We start from the raw sequence: 19,015 nt of genomic DNA on the forward strand, positions 1-19,015 counted from the left end.
TTAGAAATAGTGCACATAGAACACATCTATCGCATTTATATGAATTTGGTCTTGTTGCCCAAAAAGTTACACATTGCAGCCTTAACATTGTAAGCTAGAATATTGTAGCTAGCTAATTAGCTAGCAGCTAGCTAACATCACTTAGCTAGGTTATCTAGCTTCCTAGCTAACTAATGTAGCAAAATAGCTGCCAACTAGAGTCAAGTTTCACATTCAGTATCTAATCAATAGATAGGTAAAATGCAAGCAAATGTGGAAAAACTTGCTACTATCCAACATACGTTTTCTGCTGCAAATAAATTAAATCCAATCAAGCCAAAATACTTTAATGCAGATGTTTCGGTCAGTAACTATGTCAACATTCACAGACAACTTTCAACAGATTATTTGTTAGCTTGAGTCAGAGACATCTAAGTGTTAATGTCTCTTCTGCTTTATACATCCATTGACATCCTCAAACAAGCAGTATGAATGTTAGCGGACTAAACTCGAAAGTTTATGATGAACTTCACCAACAGAGTGGAGCAGAGACCAGCCTTTGTGAAATCTAGCGCCGATTACATCACCAAAAACTAGAAAAAAGTTGGTTGTATTTGATTAACGTTTATTGTAAAAGTAAGGATTTCAGCAAACAATTAAAGGCATGCAACTACAGAGGACAAACATAGGTACAAGGTACATGATTACGTTTTGTATTGACCTTAGACAAATGGATGTAGTCTGATCTAGATTCCACAAAGCCTGGTCTCTGCTCCACTCTGTTGGTGAAGTTTGTTCAACTTGGAGTGGAGTTTAGTCCACTATATGAATGTAAACTTTGTCATACAGTAAAAAGTGTGCGTGTGTGTGTTATATCCTATGTAATCCTGACCTTCAACCACAAAGGCAGAAAAGTAAACTTTGCCATTTATAGACATAGAACTAATCCTTGAAGACCACTCCTAATCAACAAATTAATCAATGTGTGCTACTTAACAATACACTATTTCCAACTGTTCTAATTTAAAAATGCATAATTGTTCCTTTCGTCTCATCATGATCAGAAGTGTTAAATTGAAGACTAAAAGCACATTTCTGCTGGCTTCACGTGTGACGCTCCCTGCCTTGGCTGTGAAAGTGCTCGGCCCAGCTTGCCATATTATAAGTGCTCTCTGATACGGTATGTCTTATTCTGTGTTCATAACCAAGTGAGAATGTGGTAATTACCAGTTGTGAAGTCGTAAATCCCAGTTGCATTCACATTTCTCGTTGAGAAACGTTGATTGGCTAATGGCCAATAAGCTCTTTCAACCATAAAGTAAAAGTACAGCTATTGTGTTTGTAAACAAATGATTGTGTTCAAAAACCATATGAATGAATTGCTTTATATAAATGATGTTTTGTTTCTGCTGAAAATGCTGTTATCGAGGTAATTTCCTTACCAGGAGATTTCAGAATGTGGGAGGGTTCAGGGATGATAGATGAGTTTCCCACTAGTAATTACGAGTTGGAGGGGCATTCAAGTGGATTTCTCCTAGTCGAATGAGGTAAATACCACCTTCCCACTTGGTTATGAACGCAGCATAAAATTGTGGGACACCCAAGGCATAGCAGATGCTTGAGTTGCTTCTCTTTCTATGCTTGAGTCTCACAGCAGCTACAGTATGTTCTGCAATGTTAACTCTCCTCTGGCCTTGACCTTGCTCTTACATGTAAGCCAGCAAAGGAATCATAATGGATGTGAAGATATCACAATAAGAATCACAATCAGTTTCTTAAACTAATTTTATTAAGACGGTTGATACACAAAAAAAACATATATACTTTTCAAAAGACAACATACGGTATCATTTGTATTTGTTCAGTGCACCATAAAAGGCACTTTAGCCAGGGTTATGGAATTCCCTGCATTTTTCATCCATGCATAGAATTGGAGCAGTAATTTTATTAAGATGACAGACTAACAACGTTGTTAACAATCCTGAAGGGTGACATCCTGTATAGACACATTATACCCAGGCACAAACAAGCCTTTAATCTAAGGCATTATTTCTAACACAGCAGCCCAGTACAGATCAAAATGAGGGAAATGACTTCATGTTGCTGCTTATAGGAAAAAAAATAGATAACAGAAAAATGTATTCCTGTGAATATATTTCAAGGGTTAAGATACTTGGTAATGTTATTATTCCTGTCTGTCCAGATGAGTTTCAATGTATTCAGTTTTTACATGTTATATTAGTTACAAAGAAATGTGATAAAACAAAAAAAGTAATCCCCTTTTTTATGTGATTTCAATTGCATATGATGCAAGAAATATTGGATGATATTTTTCTTCCACACTTAGACCTTGTACGTTTTTGGGAGCCTCCCAACTCAAGAGCTGCTTTGAGTGTATCACTCAATAACAAAAAGCTCATAACCACTTCCTAAGTCCCTCTCCTTTCTGGATTTAAACAAAGACACCTCCAGAAAGACAAACACTCACTTTCTCTCACACACACACACACACACACACACTCTGTCTCTCGTAATACATGCACATATTCTGTCTTCAACACACACATACACACAGTCTGCTCGCCTCGCCTTGCGAGTGTCTAGCATTATGAGAAAGGGACAAGTGCCGTGTGCTGAGGATTGCTTGGCTCATGTGTATCTATGAGCAGAGGAAGCCCTTGTCAGAGTCTGGGCCAGAATCTGCTGGGTTAACAACCGGATTAACTGACAGCCCATCTGATTTACCCTGCTTTCTGTCAGTACTCTCAGAGAGTCTAGCTGTCACAGACTGTCTGATACTACAACACTCCCTTCATTCACAGTTGCTTGCCTGTGGAGGTTCAATACAGTGGGAAGCCAGTGCTCCCCTTATATGCTGACTATTGTGGGTTAAAGGTTTTGGCTCATAATAGCTTCAATGGGGCCTCCCGAGTGGCGCAGCGGTCTATTGCACAAACCATCTTTTGATTTCTGAACGTGTCGGCACCGGGTACTCAGGATGTGGCTGTGTTATTAATGTCATGTTAAATCAGGACTTTTCATTTGAACATATGGGGTGTTTTAGTTTTGTAGGCGAGGCTACCTATTTCTGATCTCGCTCCCAATGATCAGTGCTTCAGTTTATTATGTTGCTGTCCAGAGGTTCTGAATTTGCAATGCACCCGACTGTCCACATTTTTCTGCGCAATAGCCTCTTGATATGAACATTTGAAAAGTTTTGGGGTGTGTAGTAAGCTATTTGATTTAATATATATCTATATATGTATATATTTGAATGGAATAAGTTAGAGCATGCACACTTGCATGCATGCACTCACTCACTCACTCACTCACTCACTCACTCACTCACACATGCACATAGAAACACACACACAATGCATTATTAGTTAGCTACATAATTATTTAGGGGGGGGGAAACATTGGTCCATTCAAAACAGTGTGTTTGGTTGAGGAAGCTCACTTGGTTTTAAGATGGCTGCTTTTGGTGACAGTATCAAAACAAATGAATGACTAATTAATAATGAATTACTCAACAAATATAAGTTTGTGTAATGAACAATAACTAGTACAATCATAACAGTAAAAACATAAAAATTATTATACAAACTGTATACTTTTGGTACAGTATTGCTGTTTCTTTCAGAGACGTGGCTGAATGGAATGTTTGAAGGGAATGTCTTTATACCCAGCAGGTCATAATCACAAAGCTTTTCTTTGTATTGTGAGAGCATTTTCAAAGAGGTAAAAAGAGGCAATACAATAATAATACATTTACATTTGTACAATTACACACAGAATGGATTTACATTTACGGTTCAACCATCTATCACATCTGATTTCCATTTTTCTTGGCACTGAACATCAATCATTTGTCCCGAAATTACGATAATGCCAAATATAGTTTTTCCTGAGTTCAATCATATAGATGTTAAATCTTCATTTTTCATATTTTTTTTGTTGGTCTTTACAAATCTCACAATGTTTTTGGTAAAAACTTGCTTTGGGGTTGACTTTAGTTTGCATTGAGGAAAGTAAAATGTGTCTCTATCTAGCTAGACATAATACAATTTCAGATAAATATTATATATTTTTTAAATGGACTATAAAAACCATTCATACGCAAAGGCTCCTAAGTAACATTGACATGCATGGACATTTAGTTATAAATTCTGCTTGTATGTAACAGATGGCTTGGAGCAAAACAATATGATGTACAGTGCATTTGGAAAGTATTCCGACACCTTCCCTTTTTCTACATTTTGTTACGTTACCACCTTGTTCTAAAATGTATTAAATCATTTTTTCCCCCTCATCAATCTACACACAAAACCCCATAATGACAAAGCAAAAACTGTTTTTTTTTGCAAATATATTACAAATTAAAAACTGAAATATTACCATTTCCATAAGTATTCAGACCCTTTACTCAGTACTTTGTTGAAGTACCTTTGGCAGCAATTACATCTTTGAGTCTTCTTGGGTATGATGCTACAAGCTTGGCACACCTGTATTTGGGTATGATCTCCCATTCTTCTCTGCAGATCCTCTCAAGCTCTGTCAGGTTGGATGGGGAGCGTAGCTGCACAGATATTTTCAGGTCTCTCCAGAGATGTTTGGTCGGGTTCAAGTCCGGGCTCTGGCTGGACCACTCAAGGACATTCTGAGACTTGTCTCAAAGCCACTCTTGGTTGTCTTGATTGTGTGCTTACGGTCATTGTCCTGTTGGAAGGTGAACCTTTGCCCCAGTCTGAGGTCCTGAGCGCTCTGGAGCAGGTTTTCATCAAGGATCTCTCTGTACTTTGCTCCGTTCATCTTTCTCTTGATCCTGACTAGTCTTCCAGTCCCTGCCGCTGAAAAACATCCCCACTGCATGATGCTGCCACCACCATTGTTCAATGTAGGGATGGTGCCAGATTTCCTCCAGACGTGACGCTTGGCATTCAGGCCAAAGAGTTTAATCTTGGTTTCATCAGACCAGATTATCTTGTTTCTCATGGTCAGCGTCCTTTAGGTGCCTTTTGACAAACTCCAAGCAGGCTGTCATGTGCATTTTACTGAGGAGTGGCTTCAGTCTGGCCACTCTACCATAAAGGCCTGATTGGTGGAGTGCTGCAGAGATGGTTGTCCCTCTGGAAGGTTCTCCCATCTCCACAGAGGAACTCAGATGCTCTGTCCGAGTGACCATCGGGTTCTCGGTCACCTCCCTGACCAAGGCCCTTCTCCCCCAATTGCTCAGTTTGGCTGGGAGACCAGCTTTAGGAAGAGTCTTGGTGGTTCCAAACTTCTTCCATTGAAGAATGATGGAGGCCACTGTGTTCGTGGGGACCTTCAATGCTGCAGAAATGTTTTGGTACTCTTCCCCAGACCTGTGCCTTGACACAACCCTGTCTCGGAGCGCCAAGAAGAATTCCTTTGACCTGTTGGCTTTTCTCTGACATGCACAGTCAACTGTGGGACCTTATATAGACAGGTGTGTGCCTTTCCAAATCATGTCCAATCAATTTAATTTACCACAGGTGGACTCCAATCAAGTTGTAGAAAAGGGTGATAAATGGAAAAAGGATGCACCTGAGCTGAATTTAGAATCGCATAGCAAAGGGTCTGAATACTTATGTAAATAAGTAAACCATTTTGTTTTAAATGAGCAAAAACCTGTTTTCACTTTGTCATTATGTGGTATTGTTTGTAGATTGATGAGTTTTTAAAATATTTTTATCAATTTTAGAATAAGGCTGTAATGTAATGAAATGTGGAAAAAAGGGAAGGGGTCTGAAAACTTCCCGAATGCATTGTAACTCAAGTGAAACGGAATGAAAGAGAGAAACAAAAAAATAAGGTATCTGACTAGCTCACCAGAATAACCCATCCTCATGCTTGTGCTTAACAATCCGACATCTACATAAATTAAGAGGTAGCCTTTTCCCAATCTTTCCGGACTCATATAAAGACAGATACCCCTTGGTATTGGAGGAGAACATTGGATATTTTAGCTTTGTTTGTTGATCTGTCTAAAGTCTTCAAATCTGACAAGGTGTCTTCCAGCCACCCATATACAGTAATACAATTTTAATTAAAACTACAGTCAATGTGATAGAACAGGTGTCAGTCCAGAATCTATCTCTAAATTGCCTACAATAAGGGGCCCTGACATTTCCAATCATAACAACTGTGGATGTCGAGAGACAAAAACAGTTTCTCTAATAATGTTTTTAAAAGTCAATCTTTTGTCTCTTTTTTTCACTGACTGACTCTTATTGTGCCGCCATCAGAGAGGGACAATTTATTGAGAAGAATGCAATGAATTTCCTGTTAGTTCTTAGGGGATATGCTTTGTTTTTCCTGTTGCTGGGAGCCGGGGTCTTTTTTTTCACCCTCGCTGACTTTCCGTCTGGAACTTTTGCTGGGAGGCTAGAGAGGTGAATGTTAGGTGCCTGGACTAGACTAGAGCCGCCCCCCACCCTCCCATTCCTGCTCCTCCCACCCCTTCCCGCCCCCGACCTCACCACTTTCAGGTGGGGTTACGGGTGAGAGCGGGTGCGTGTTTGTGGTGTGACTAAAGAGAGCGGGGGGTAATGCTTTCTTAAGCATGGTGAAAGAGCGACCAAATAGCACAAGGCCCATCGGGGTGTCGGAAAGGGGAGACGGTGGTGCTGATGATCTCATGCCATGCTGCTGGTTGGCGTGCTCTGAGTGCTGCCAATGCTGGCATTAGCACTACTGTTCTCAGAGGGGGAGGGGTTCGTAGAAACGGGTTGCCGTTTGCTGGTCAGAGAGCAAGGACATCCTGGGGAGAGAAAAAATGTTTTTTGATTCATGGCAAACCAAATTTCAGCTTGCAAAACTGTTGCCTCTGGGGTGCAAACTAGTTGCCTCTGCCTCTAATAAAGACTAATTTACTTGTTGGTTGATTGATTGCATGAATGATTGAGGGAGAAAGACCATGAGAAAGATCAGAAAAGGAGGAGGAGACGGGTTTTCCTGATCTATATGCGGTGCCTACATTACCATTCCCTATTCATGGAAAATATAGCTCTTTATGTTTAACTGTAACTGGCATCAACCATAAACAGTGACTAGCATCTTACCTGAGAGGTTTACTGCAGTCGACCCGACATCCAGTCCGGTGGGGTATCCTAGATCCCATAAAACAGAATAATACCGTTTTAAAATGAAGTCATGGTAAAATTAAGAGATCTCAAATCAAGAGAAAAAGACCTCTAAAACACTTTTGAAGTATGTCATTGTAACAACACAAAAGAGATAGTGGGACTCTGACTCACCTGTGCGGATCTTGATGAACCACAGAGCTCCAATAAGCAGAACTCCGATCAGGAAGCCTCCGAAAGCAATGCCCAGCACGGCTGACAGACCAAAGTCAATACACACAGCTAGAACACACAGAAGAAACACATGAATGCATGTCTTACAATGGGGTATTTTGTAGTATCGTTGGAGATCAGCGGAATCACACAGATCAAATCAAATTGTATTGGCCATATACATATGTTTAACAGATGTTATTGCGGGTGTAGAGAAATGCTTGTAATTTAAACCATTATTATTCCTCCTATGATTTCCTCATTTTCAGCACACAACCAGTTAACATTACAAGCTCATACATTTTTTTGTTTTGTTGTCTTAAGCACATTGCACAATTTAGGCCAAATCTGTTTGTGGAAGCAAATGCTTATCGCTGTTATGTACTTGCTAGTTCTGGCTTTCTCATCATGCGATGTGAAGTCCCAGGGCTTGGCCCTGGCAGTGCCACCATGGCAGCCTGTGTGTGGCATGGTCCCGCACAAGCCGTTGCAGAAATTACAGACGTAGATGCAAACAAAACAACTGGAGCCAATGGCTGAGGCAGAATTGCTCTCTCTCGGCAGAACTCTCAAATCAACTATTCTGAAAAAGGCCAGAAAACAGGCCTTGGCCATGTGCTGAGTTGACACAGGCCTCTGACACACACACACACACACACACACACACACACACACACACACACACACACACACACACACACACACACACACACACACACACACACACACACACACACACACACACACACACACACACACACATGTGCATCCTAGCAATTGAGCATATGTGCACAAATGCATGCACACACACGTTTCCCTGCTTCTGCTTCCTTACTAGTGAACATTTCCAACATGGATCCTGAGAATTTGGGAGGAAGCTAATCATCAGTCCCCTGGGCAGAAGCCATCCTGTTTCTTACCCTGTGCAGTTTCTCTCACCTGCCACCTTAAGCCTCCTGCATCCTGTGCCACTGCGCTACATGCTAGGCTCAGCGCTACGCTAGGCTACCGACCGCTCTCTCTTTTCCTGAAGGAAAGACAGGATGCAGGAAGGGTGAGGGACAGCATTCTGTTTGTTTGGCTGCATCTCTTGCCACAATCCAAGCCATGTGTATCTGGTTAATATTGTTATTTATGGTGTCTATGTTATAGTCTATGTTCTTTAAATAATAAATAATAAGATCATTCATCGCCTCACCTTATTAAAATCACTTAATCATCACTGCTCTACTGTCACAATATATTGAAACCCTTGTGTGCCAATGAAATTAAACTAATGTGGAGAATACATCCTTCAATAAAGTCTAATGAATTATATTGTAAGTGATTGTAAGTTATCTTTATAGGAGGATAATTAATGATCTACTATTGTACTAACAATACAGACTCAAAGGCCCTGTCCCAGTTCATGTCTAAACAGAAACCTACTTTACAGTCTTTCTTTTATTTGTTTTCCAAAATGGGCCGACTTGTTATTTGTGTGTTTGGGTTAGACAGCAAAGCTGAACAAACAGAGACAGGAAGCAGAAGCCTTGTTGTAGGTGGGGAGGAGGTGGAGAAGACGGGCAGCAGCAGGCCTGTACTACGACACTACTACACCAAAGAGCCATCTGGGGGACAGCTACCAAACAGCAAGGACAACTGAGGGGGATTCACATCCTGGCCAATGAAAGCAGGCGGGACCCCCAGCAACAACATCAGCAGTCAGCCTGCTTCAACTGTCAAAAAAGCTAAATTCCAACACTCAGGCCAGAATTCTGAAGCAGAACTGAGAGCCCAGAAATTTGGCTGGCTCCAGTTGTTTGGTGTGTGCACTGTGTAGTCACTTGGCAGGCGTGGATAAAAAGGAGCGCTTAGGTCAATGAGGAGTTGCCTGCAGTTTAATGGGAGGAAACGTTGTTCCCTTGCCACTGATTCTCGTTCAACCATTCTCCATCACAAGTCCCTGAGTCCCTCCACACGCTCACATTACCTTTCCATTACATAAGAACCAGAATGGGCTGGCCAGTAAAACAGGATGCAAAAACAAAAATGAGCAGTGGTGGTCTGGCTGTGTCGCCTCCAAACCCATCACCATCAAGCCGCTGATGCTCCAACCTGTATCCTCTTCTTCTCCTGCATGAGGAAATTGCAGGAAACAATGACTTGTTGGCCATAGCTGGGGAGCTTTGTCCCAAGCCATAGCTGGGGAGCTATGTTCCAAGCCATAGCTGGGGAGCTATGTCCCAAGCCAAAGCTGGGGAGCTATGTCCCAAGCCAAAGCTGGGGAGCTATGTCCCAAGCCAAAGCTGGGGAGCTATGTCCCAAGCCAAAGCTGGGGAGCTATGTTCCAAGCCAAAACATGAACCTGGGGTTCTCTTTTCTTTTTCACCCCAAAATAATGGGCTTGCAGAGGGTTGAGGAATGCAAGGTTAGTTCCTGACTCATCTGCCCAGAGATTGTCCTCCGCTTTGAAGAGTGACACCTTCCCCTCTTTGTTTTCGGGGGTTTCTGACAATAGCTCCAGTAATTTTTTTGTGACGGACAGCCGCTCGGCCAGACCTCGGACACAATGGATCCCCCTGAGGGTCATTACTAGCTGATTGTGGCCACAAAGTCAGGCTGCAGGCCTTCCTAAGGAAGAGGCCCCACCCTACCTCGCATCCCCTCTACGACCCCTCTCTTTTTGTATATCCTGAACTCATCATCGCCATGACAACGGGCCCAACGTTAAAGTGGAGCTCGTTGGAAGGCGAGACAACTGAGACAGACAGACAGACTGGCAGCAGCTGCTGTGGCTGGAATGAGATGGATGATGAATGTTCTGAGAAGGGAATTGCTGAAGAGGACAATGCAGTGGCTCTTCTATTATTGCATTTGACAGCAGTGTTAGTGCTGATTTCATTTGGATTTCTTTTGGTTTTCCACAGGAAAGAAGATGGCACATTTTAGCATAGGGGTAGTCGGGGGTCATATCAACGATAGAGAAGAGTTTAAAAATGTTAATTTATGAATTCTGTCATTTAAGGGCCAACATTGGGGTTATCATGTGTACTGTAAATGTTGACTGATGCCAAAGCTGATAAGAGAAAAGGTAAGGGTTGAGTTGCCAGAAGGACAAACTACACTACAACAACAGAGCTGGAAGGATTTGGAGTTAACTGAACTCACTTGGTGGTGGTATGTATGTCTGGGTGACCTCCAAATTCCTCTTCACTCTTCCTCCATCTCCACATTTCTACAAGAGAATACGAAGAGAGTGAGACACACATCATTCGTATAGCTTTGTTGGCAAATATACTAAAACCTACTAAAGTCAACTCAAAACATCAAAAATGCTTTAAGGTGAAAGGGAAAGTTCACTAAATATTTGGGTTGTTGACTAAGCTACAGTTTGCACACATTATCCCTTGAAGCATATTCTCTGTGTATGATGTTTCATTTTCAGTCTAGCTCTAAATGTACACTTTCTGGAACCGTTGGTGCTGTTATGAGGTTGAAATCAATTTGTCAGAGAAAAATGTATTCAAGGATCTATGAAAAATGCTCAATAATGAAAGAAAGGATACTAAACAAAAAAAATGGAACAGACTTTCTCATAGAAGTAAATAAAAAAAGCAATACCCCCCCAAAACACACACCTACATGCACACACACACCTCCCCCCAACACACACCTAAAGTTGAAATTGGAAGTTTACATACACTTAGGTTGGAGTCATTACAACTCATATTTCAACCACTTCACATATTTCTTGTTAACAAACTATGGTTTTGGCAAGTCGTTTAGGACATCTACTTTGTACATGACACAAGTGATTTTTCCAGCAATTGTTGACAGACTGAAAATTTCACTTAAATTCATTGTATCACAATTCCAGTGAGTCAGAAGTTTCCATACACTAAGTTGACTGTGCCTTTAAAACAGCTTTGAATATTCTAGAAAATGATGTCATGGCTTTAGAAGCTTCTGATAGGCTAATTGACATCATTTGAGTCAATTGGAGGTGTACATGTGAATGTATTTCAAGGCCTACCTTCAAACTCAGTGCCTCTTTGCTTGACATCATGGGAACATCAAAAGAAATCAGCCAAGACTTCAGAAAAAAAATTGTAGACCTCCACAAGTCTGGTTCATCCTTGGGAGCAATTTCCAAATGACTGAAGGTACCACATTCATCTGTACAAACAATAGTACGCAAGCATAAACAGGAAAGACTCAGGAAAGAGACGTGTTCTTTCTCCTAGAGATGAACGTACTTTGGTGCGAAAAGTGCAAATAAATCCCAGAACGAGAGCAAAGGACCTTGTGAAGATGATGGAGGAAACAGGTTCAAAAGTATCTATATTCACAGTAAAACGAGTCCTATATCGACATAACCTGAAAGGCCGCTCAGCAAGGAAAAAGCCACTGCTCCAAAACCGCCATAAAAAAGACAGAAGAAGCCGGTTTGCAACTGCACATGGGGACAAAGATCGTACTTTTTGGAGAAATGTACTTTGGTCTGGTGAAACAAAAATAGAACTGTTTGGCCAATATGACCATCGTTATGTTTGGGGGAAAAGGGGGGAAGCTTGCAAGCCGAAGAATACCATCCAACCGTGAAGCATGGGGGTGGCATCATCATGTTGTGGGGGTGATTTGCTGCAGGAGGGACTGGTGCACTTCACAAAATAGATGCATCATGAGGGAGGAAAATGTTGTGGATATATTGAAGCAACATCTCAAGACATCAGTCAGGAAGGTAAAGCTTGGTCGCAAATGGGTCTTCCAAATGGACAATGACCCCAAGTATACTTCCAAAGTTATGGCAAATTAAGGAAAACAAAGTCAATGTATTGGAGTGGCCATCAAAAAGCCCTGACCTCAATACCATAGAAAATGTGTGGGCAGAACTGAAAAAGCGAAGAGGCCTACAAACCTGACTCAGTTACACCAGCTCTGTCAGGACAAATGAGCAAATATTCCCTCCAACATATTGTGGGAAGCTTGTGGAAGGCTACCCAAAACGTTTGACCCAAGTTAAACAATTTAAAGGCAATGCTACCAAATACTAATTGAATGTATGTAGACTTCTGACCCACTGGGAATGTGATGAAAGAAATAAAAGCGGAAATAAATCATTCTCTCTACTATTATTCTGACATTTCCCATTCTTAAAATTAAGTGGTGATCCTAACTGACCTAAGACAGGGAAGTTTTACTAGGATTTAATGTCAGGAATTGTGAAAAACTGAGTTTAAACGTATTTGGCTAAGGTGTATGTAAACTTTAGACTTCAACTGTACATACCTCACTGAAGCAGAGTTTGATGGAGCACTCCAGGTCCCAGCTAGTGGACGCCAGGTCATGGAGCAGCTCCAGGGAGAAGCTAACCCTGGTACTGTTGGGGCACATGGTGGAGGAGCACATCTCTGACCTGAAGGGCATGTCTCTGACCACCGGGCATGAGCCCTTGGAGCGCACCGAGCAGTTGATCACCTCGATGGTCAGCACAATCTCCCCCAGCATCCTCCCTGAGATCTGGAGGAGAGGAGAGGGATGAGTGGGGACAAGAATAATTGGAGTGCTAGAAATGTTTGCATACACTACAGTATGGATGTTATATTGTAGCCTAGAGCAGGCCTGGTGGGAGACGTTGGTGGATGCATTTGCTCCCAAGTACATACTGCAAACTACATTGTATGGTCACTATATCATATATGGTGTTATACTGTATAGCAATATGATGATACTATGTACTGTAGATACATCCAGTCCTGTCCTGGATGGAGCTACATCCCCAAACATTAATTAATACCTGTAGATTGAGATTCTATTGAAGAGACTTTTGCTTTGTGTGTTAGGAGTCATGCAGATGTGAAGGTGTGCAGGGCTTAGAGGATGAGAATTTGGGCACGGCGGAGGAACTGGGAGAGGATTAGAAAGAGCAGGAAGGTGTTGGACTGAAATAAATAAAAAATGGTCTCACCTCTGCGTAGATCCTTTTGTCGCTCTGCACCTTGGCGTTGAGGTCCAGGGGAGAGCGGTAGTCTGGAGAGGTGTACAGCTGCATGATCAGAGGCATCTGAGGGGGGCTAGCGGGCGATGGGGTGGTCTCGGTGGGTGCAGTCTCTGTGACTGAGACAGCAAGACACAACGTTCACCTGTCAGTAAGAATCCATTTGTACATGATACTACAGGATAGGTGTACCATATATTTGTTTTAATAAAATCATAAATAATAATAATAATAATGTTGGCTAAGCTAGTTAGCTAGTCTAGTACAGGAGCCTGCTGGCATAGTGTTAGCTACCAATTACTGAGAAAGCTTGATAAAGCATATTTTATTGCAGTTTTGCACCATTATACCAACCAACAGTATGAGCATTTATGATTGTAGAACTGGTCACTCTGCGTCGGAATTTGCATTAACTTCATACATTAACTAATCGGAACAATTGTCAAATTTACAGGAACTCCCTAGTAATGCTACCCTTGCTAGAGGCCAATATTGACTATGCTCACTGTGACTATAACTGTATTTTACCTGGTGTGTGGTCCTTATTCCCCAGGACCAGTGTGACCATGGTGCCCTCGGTTCGGATCTCAGAGTAGCTTGTGATGGTGCTTGCTTTGAAATGGTCCAAGGCCTTCTTCTGTACAGCATCGGCACTGTCTGTGGTGATGGCGACCGTGGGAGGGATCGTATGCATCATGTTGGTGGCAGCAAGCATGATCACGTTGTTAGACTGAGCGAGATAGATATAAAATGAACAGAATTTTATATAATACATAGTACTGTATGTTTATTTTCCAATTTATATAGGACACCTTTGTCAGTCATAGAGTATAATGCATACTGATCTGCGCCTGAAATGATGACCAGACAAATGCAGACAAAATGTCTGATTCATTGGAGATTCAGTTTCAGGCATTGATATTACAATTTAGTCAACTGTGGATGTTATCCAGTGCTTACAAAGAAGCTGGTGTGCTGTGGGTCATGGATGCTCCACGTGGTACCCTGGGGACCTCTTAGGAACAGACTGATCTGCCTCTCACTGATGACGTGCACAGAGACATAGCTGGAACAACAAAATTGTGTTGATTTACTGTTCAAGAGCACCAACAACCAACACAATAACCAGTATAAGGCCACTTTCATGGAAAGTGTTGTTAATGTTTTCAGCCAAGAGACTCTTCGGTGTCTTACCGAATGCTGACATCCTCAGGGATGTTAACGATATATAGTTCTTTCTCAGTGTGACTGTTGAGAGGCTGGTTCGAGCAGGACTTGATCGATGAAGGTATGTTTGATTTGAATGTCAGATAGTGCTTGAGGGAGTGCCATTCATTTTCAAGTGTACAGTTGTTGGAGCCAGTTGGAAGGAGTCTTGTTCCTGTAAAATCATTAATGTTTATTATTCAGATTTGTTACATCATCTGTAATTCTTCAGTCACATCAAAAACAGACAGTTTGTGGGAGTGGTGTAAGTTTGAGGTACGTTGTTTGTATCTGACAGTGTCTTACCCTCTCTCCCTGTGGAAACGATGCTCGTTGGGTTCTGGACGGTGGTGAAAGACGTCACCCCACCAAACTCCTCGGTGGCCCACCTCACTAGATCTTCGTTGTCTGTGGGCAGCGCTTTTCTATGGAAGTTGCCTTTTGAACCATAAAACATTATATTGGAGTTGTTGGCCACCTGGAGAGTAAAGGAAAATACATTAGACATTGCATTTCAGGTCTCTTTGACTATCTGTCTACTGTATGTAAGTTATGATACTATGGGTTCACTTCAATTGAACCCATATTGCAATAATGCAGCACAGTCCGCTGGTCAAACTAGACCACAGAATAAAAATGTACATACTACTTATTAAGTTATCTTCTCAGGTAGACTCCCCTCACAATTCAATTATTAAGAAGAGGTGTGTGCCTAGGCAGTAGTTCATAAACAAACACACTACATATATAAGGCAAGTTTGATTGAATCTCTCTGTTAACATGATCCACTCCATTCTTTTTAATTTCCTTTATGTACGTGGGGGGATTCTTGTTTATATACAGTACAACCCTAAGTCATTAAGCCACTCTACCTCTATGAGGGTTAGACAGCTCTGTTTGTCTGCTCATTATTACCATGGCATTAGGTGAGTCAGCGCCTTATTTAGAGACTGCTACCTCATGTTTGCCCAATGTGTCTGACAACAGCCACATCAAAGCATGCCTCCCTTATCCTCTCTCTCTCTCGCTCTCCCTCTTTCTGTCTGTCTATATCTTGATCTCCCTCTTTCTCCATCTCTCCTTTTCTCTCTCCATCTCTCTTTCTCTCTCTCTCGCTTTCTTTATTCTCTGAGCAGTGCAGAGCCATTTGAAAAGGAATGTTTATTATGCTAAAGTGTCTACAAGCCCGGTTGAACAACCCCATTGGAGCCGAGGTCTTTCCTTCGCTTCCTGAGTGGGGAGCGGGAAATGGGGACCTTTTTAACTCTGTGCGTCAATGGAGTCGGCTGGAATCTGGCTCCATACGGGTATAAATATATACATCCAGCCTAGTGCATGCACACTACAGCACACATTCCCCTAGCACACATTCCCCTGTTTCCCAAACAGGCCAGGGAAATAATGGACTGTACATGATGTACTCCAGTAGGTGTTCTAGTGTATCGGTCGGTTATGTGCCATTCTGGTGTAAACTAAGAGTCGCGCCCAATCTGTACTCATCTGCTAATCAAATATTTGTATAAAGACAACTATACTTCTATAAGCATATTAAAAAACAATTAGATTATTAGCCCAAGAGCTTGAGAATAGAGTCCCTTTATATATTATACAGAGCATATGGATGGAGCAGATATCCATTTCCCTTTGGATCTTGTCTCAACAACGGCTTCATTTTCTCCCCCATTAATGTTCTCATCGTTATCCCCGTTGCGTTCCAGCTAATATAGCACACAGATGGACAAATTGTTCTGGACTGGCGGGACTTATATAGGTCCGATGTGTTGTTACAATTCATTTCAGGATAATGGATAGCATAGAAAACAACAACAAACAATTAGCTACGCTGCATTGCACAAACTCACAGGAGGTACAGTATGTGCTCAGTGTTTTTCCAAGAAGAGGCTAGGGAAGGGGGAGAGAGCAGCAGCCATTGTGTTGGCGTTTGAGGAATAATTCCATATATTTCATGGTGGTCGAGGTCTTAGGGTGAAAATTAAGGGCTGGAAAGAAGACCACTTATTGTTCTCTCTGTGGACCTCCCATGTTAGCGGTCAGTGTGTGTGTATGTGTGTGTTAAGGCCTGCCAGCTGCAGCCAGACCCCATAAAGCCAGTCAGAACGCTCTGCTGAGAGCCAAGTAAACCTGTGTGATTGATTGGTCCTTCTCATGCGTGTATATTTTGTTTAATGTGGATCGAAATAGAAAGACGGGAAACTACAGAGACGAGAACATAAAAAACATCACAATGGAGGGAGAGGAGGAGGGGCGGAGAAGGAAGTAAGTAAGGAAGAGAGAAAGAGAGTGAGAAGGATCAGCGAATGATAGAAGGAACTACTTTGACATGAATTTGTCTCCTGGGGGTCAGAGTTCGACGCTGCACGGCCAGGGGACATAACGCACAACAGGAAGTAGTCTGAGCAAGAAGTGGCATTGTCTACTGGCACTTTCAGAAACTTCTCAGATTAGACTTCCTTCCTTTGGCCTGATCCAGAGGGGTTGAATGAGCCAGGGATGACAAGCTCCACGCATCCTCCTGTCCTATACTCCTCGCATCTCCTCTCTTCTCCTTCTCTGTCCTCCCTTCTGATTCACCTCACTTCTCTCCTCTTCTTCTCTACTCCCCTCTTCTCCTCTCCTCTCGTACTGCATCATTAACCCCGTGGAGAACACTGGAGTGACAGCTAGGTACCATATCGCTCAGACGCTGTGCAGACACTGTATTGTGTGTAGCCGTGACACTCAGCATTGTGTGTCTGTGTCGTTGCTATCACAGAGGAGTCAGGGGGATTTAAGTCACTGTCAGAGAGAGCTATCTGGTGGGCTGTTTAGAACAGGCACCCATCCAAAATAGATTAGGTTCGAGGTCAAGGCCATTCGCCTATCTGTCTGTCTCTGTCCCCTTGGCTTCAAGGATGCATCGTGAACTGTCTGCACGAGGGCGTGCGGGGGACAATGCCAGAGGGGTCATCAACTCTTACATAACATAGAAGAGAGAGCACTGGGTGTTTCTCAATATGCATACTACCGTGCTCCACACTCTCATGCTCCGAGTGAATTCTCAGATTAAGTTCTCTCGAGTACGTTCTTGCGAGGACAAGAGTGTGGAGAACGCATAAAACATTACAATTGAGAAGCACTCACACTTCCCCTACTATATTACCTCACGCTGCACCTTCGCATTCACTGAACATTCTTCCAGCCAGGACAATTGCAACAATAGACAAAACAAGATATACACAAACCAAACATTTTACTTCATAACTATCAGCTACGTGAATCATAATAATGTAGCTAACCAGATAGTTTAACAGGCAAAAATGACCTGAAATGAATATTATGCAAGATAGATATCAATTCTTTGTTGGTAGCTAGCTAACAATTGTTCATGGCTATCTGGCTATCGAACAGTAGTAGCTAGCCAGTTAACCCTATTGACTTATTATGGGCTTGCGATCTACGGTACGTAGGCAGGTAAACATTTCAAAATGTAATTTTAATCAAGATAAAACATTGTTGTCAGACAACATATGAGATGTGAATAGGCAACATTTCATTCCCAAATCGGAGTGTATTTTTCTTTGCATACTTTCCGTTGAAGCTTGCATCGATGCATGCTTCAAAATATGTAGAAACGGAGTATGCGTTCCATTAGTTCCCTCCGTGCTCCGTTTCGCAGACTTTGATTTGGACTCGTATGCAAAGCCTCCCTTGCTCCAATTTGCGTGCTTGGAGCACGGTAGTATGCATTTTGAGAAACACACACTGCGTATCATGTCTTGGTGTGAAGCTAAATTACCACCACATATTAGATGGGAGAACAAACGACAAGATCTACACCAGGGAGGAAAGGAGGAGGGACGACTGAGGATGCGAGACCTTGAACCTTGACGATGAACCCACAGGTCGGTGGCCTTTTGTGAATGTACGCAAATGTACTCTGTCCCATCTGAGTGTGTGTGGTGACTCTTCCCTGTCTCGGTCACAGCTGGATAGAACACTGGGCCTGTACCCAACAGATCTGTCAGCCTCGTGACGCACTTCCTTTTTCCATTCAAATGGTAACATTCCCAAGTGATCCACTACACACTATCCCATCCTCCCATCCCCCACACACATCCCCTCTTCATGTAAAATGGTCCCCCTCTCTGCAGGACACGATAGGCTATCCTACTGTCACAGACTGCTGACAGTATTGTAAACATTGAATCATCCTATTTATCGTGGAATATTACTGAGTTTTAACAGCACCTTAATACGACAAAGTTTAAATAGAGGGTAGAAGGGGGTCGAAATACATAAAAGATCATGTTATTTATTTGACCCTTTGTGTGAGAAGCAGAGATCAAGAGGAGGAGGCTAGGGCTGTGGACTTGGTCTGAACTCTCCACTCAGCTTGGTACTTGTGTTCATTGTGATAAAAAGCAAGAGTTCTGTTTCAAGAGAATGGGTGCCCACAGACAAGTTGCGGTTTGAGTCCCAGGCAGGGATCCAAAATCAATAACACTATAATTTACTGTCAAACTCCAAAAGA

The 19,015-nt window shown here is 42.3% G+C and overlaps 1 protein-coding gene across 2 annotated transcripts in view; it reads right to left on the minus strand.

Moving 5' to 3' along the window:
• Positions 1-6,349: 6,349 nt before the first annotated feature.
• The window catches only part of LOC112233491 (endoglin), a 44,463-nt gene continuing 31,797 nt past the window's right edge, over positions 6,350-19,015 (minus strand). For both annotated transcript variants that reach the window (XM_024401164.2, XM_024401163.2), the window contains exons 5-14: positions 14,791-14,962; positions 14,473-14,659; positions 14,239-14,344; positions 13,807-14,008; positions 13,249-13,397; positions 12,570-12,800; positions 10,449-10,515; positions 7,260-7,367; positions 7,065-7,112; positions 6,350-6,763 (exon numbers count right to left, since the gene is read on the minus strand). In XM_024401164.2, coding sequence (XP_024256932.1) covers positions 6,639-6,763; positions 7,065-7,112; positions 7,260-7,367; positions 10,449-10,515; positions 12,570-12,800; positions 13,249-13,397; positions 13,807-14,008; positions 14,239-14,344; positions 14,473-14,659; positions 14,791-14,962 — 1,395 coding nt within the window. In that variant the 3' untranslated portion in view covers positions 6,350-6,638. The remainder of the gene's footprint in view (positions 6,764-7,064; positions 7,113-7,259; positions 7,368-10,448; positions 10,516-12,569; positions 12,801-13,248; positions 13,398-13,806; positions 14,009-14,238; positions 14,345-14,472; positions 14,660-14,790; positions 14,963-19,015) is intronic.

This window comes from Oncorhynchus tshawytscha, linkage group LG33 (assembly GCF_018296145.1).
Source record: "Oncorhynchus tshawytscha isolate Ot180627B linkage group LG33, Otsh_v2.0, whole genome shotgun sequence".
NCBI classification, from domain to species: domain Eukaryota; kingdom Metazoa; phylum Chordata; class Actinopteri; order Salmoniformes; family Salmonidae; genus Oncorhynchus; species Oncorhynchus tshawytscha.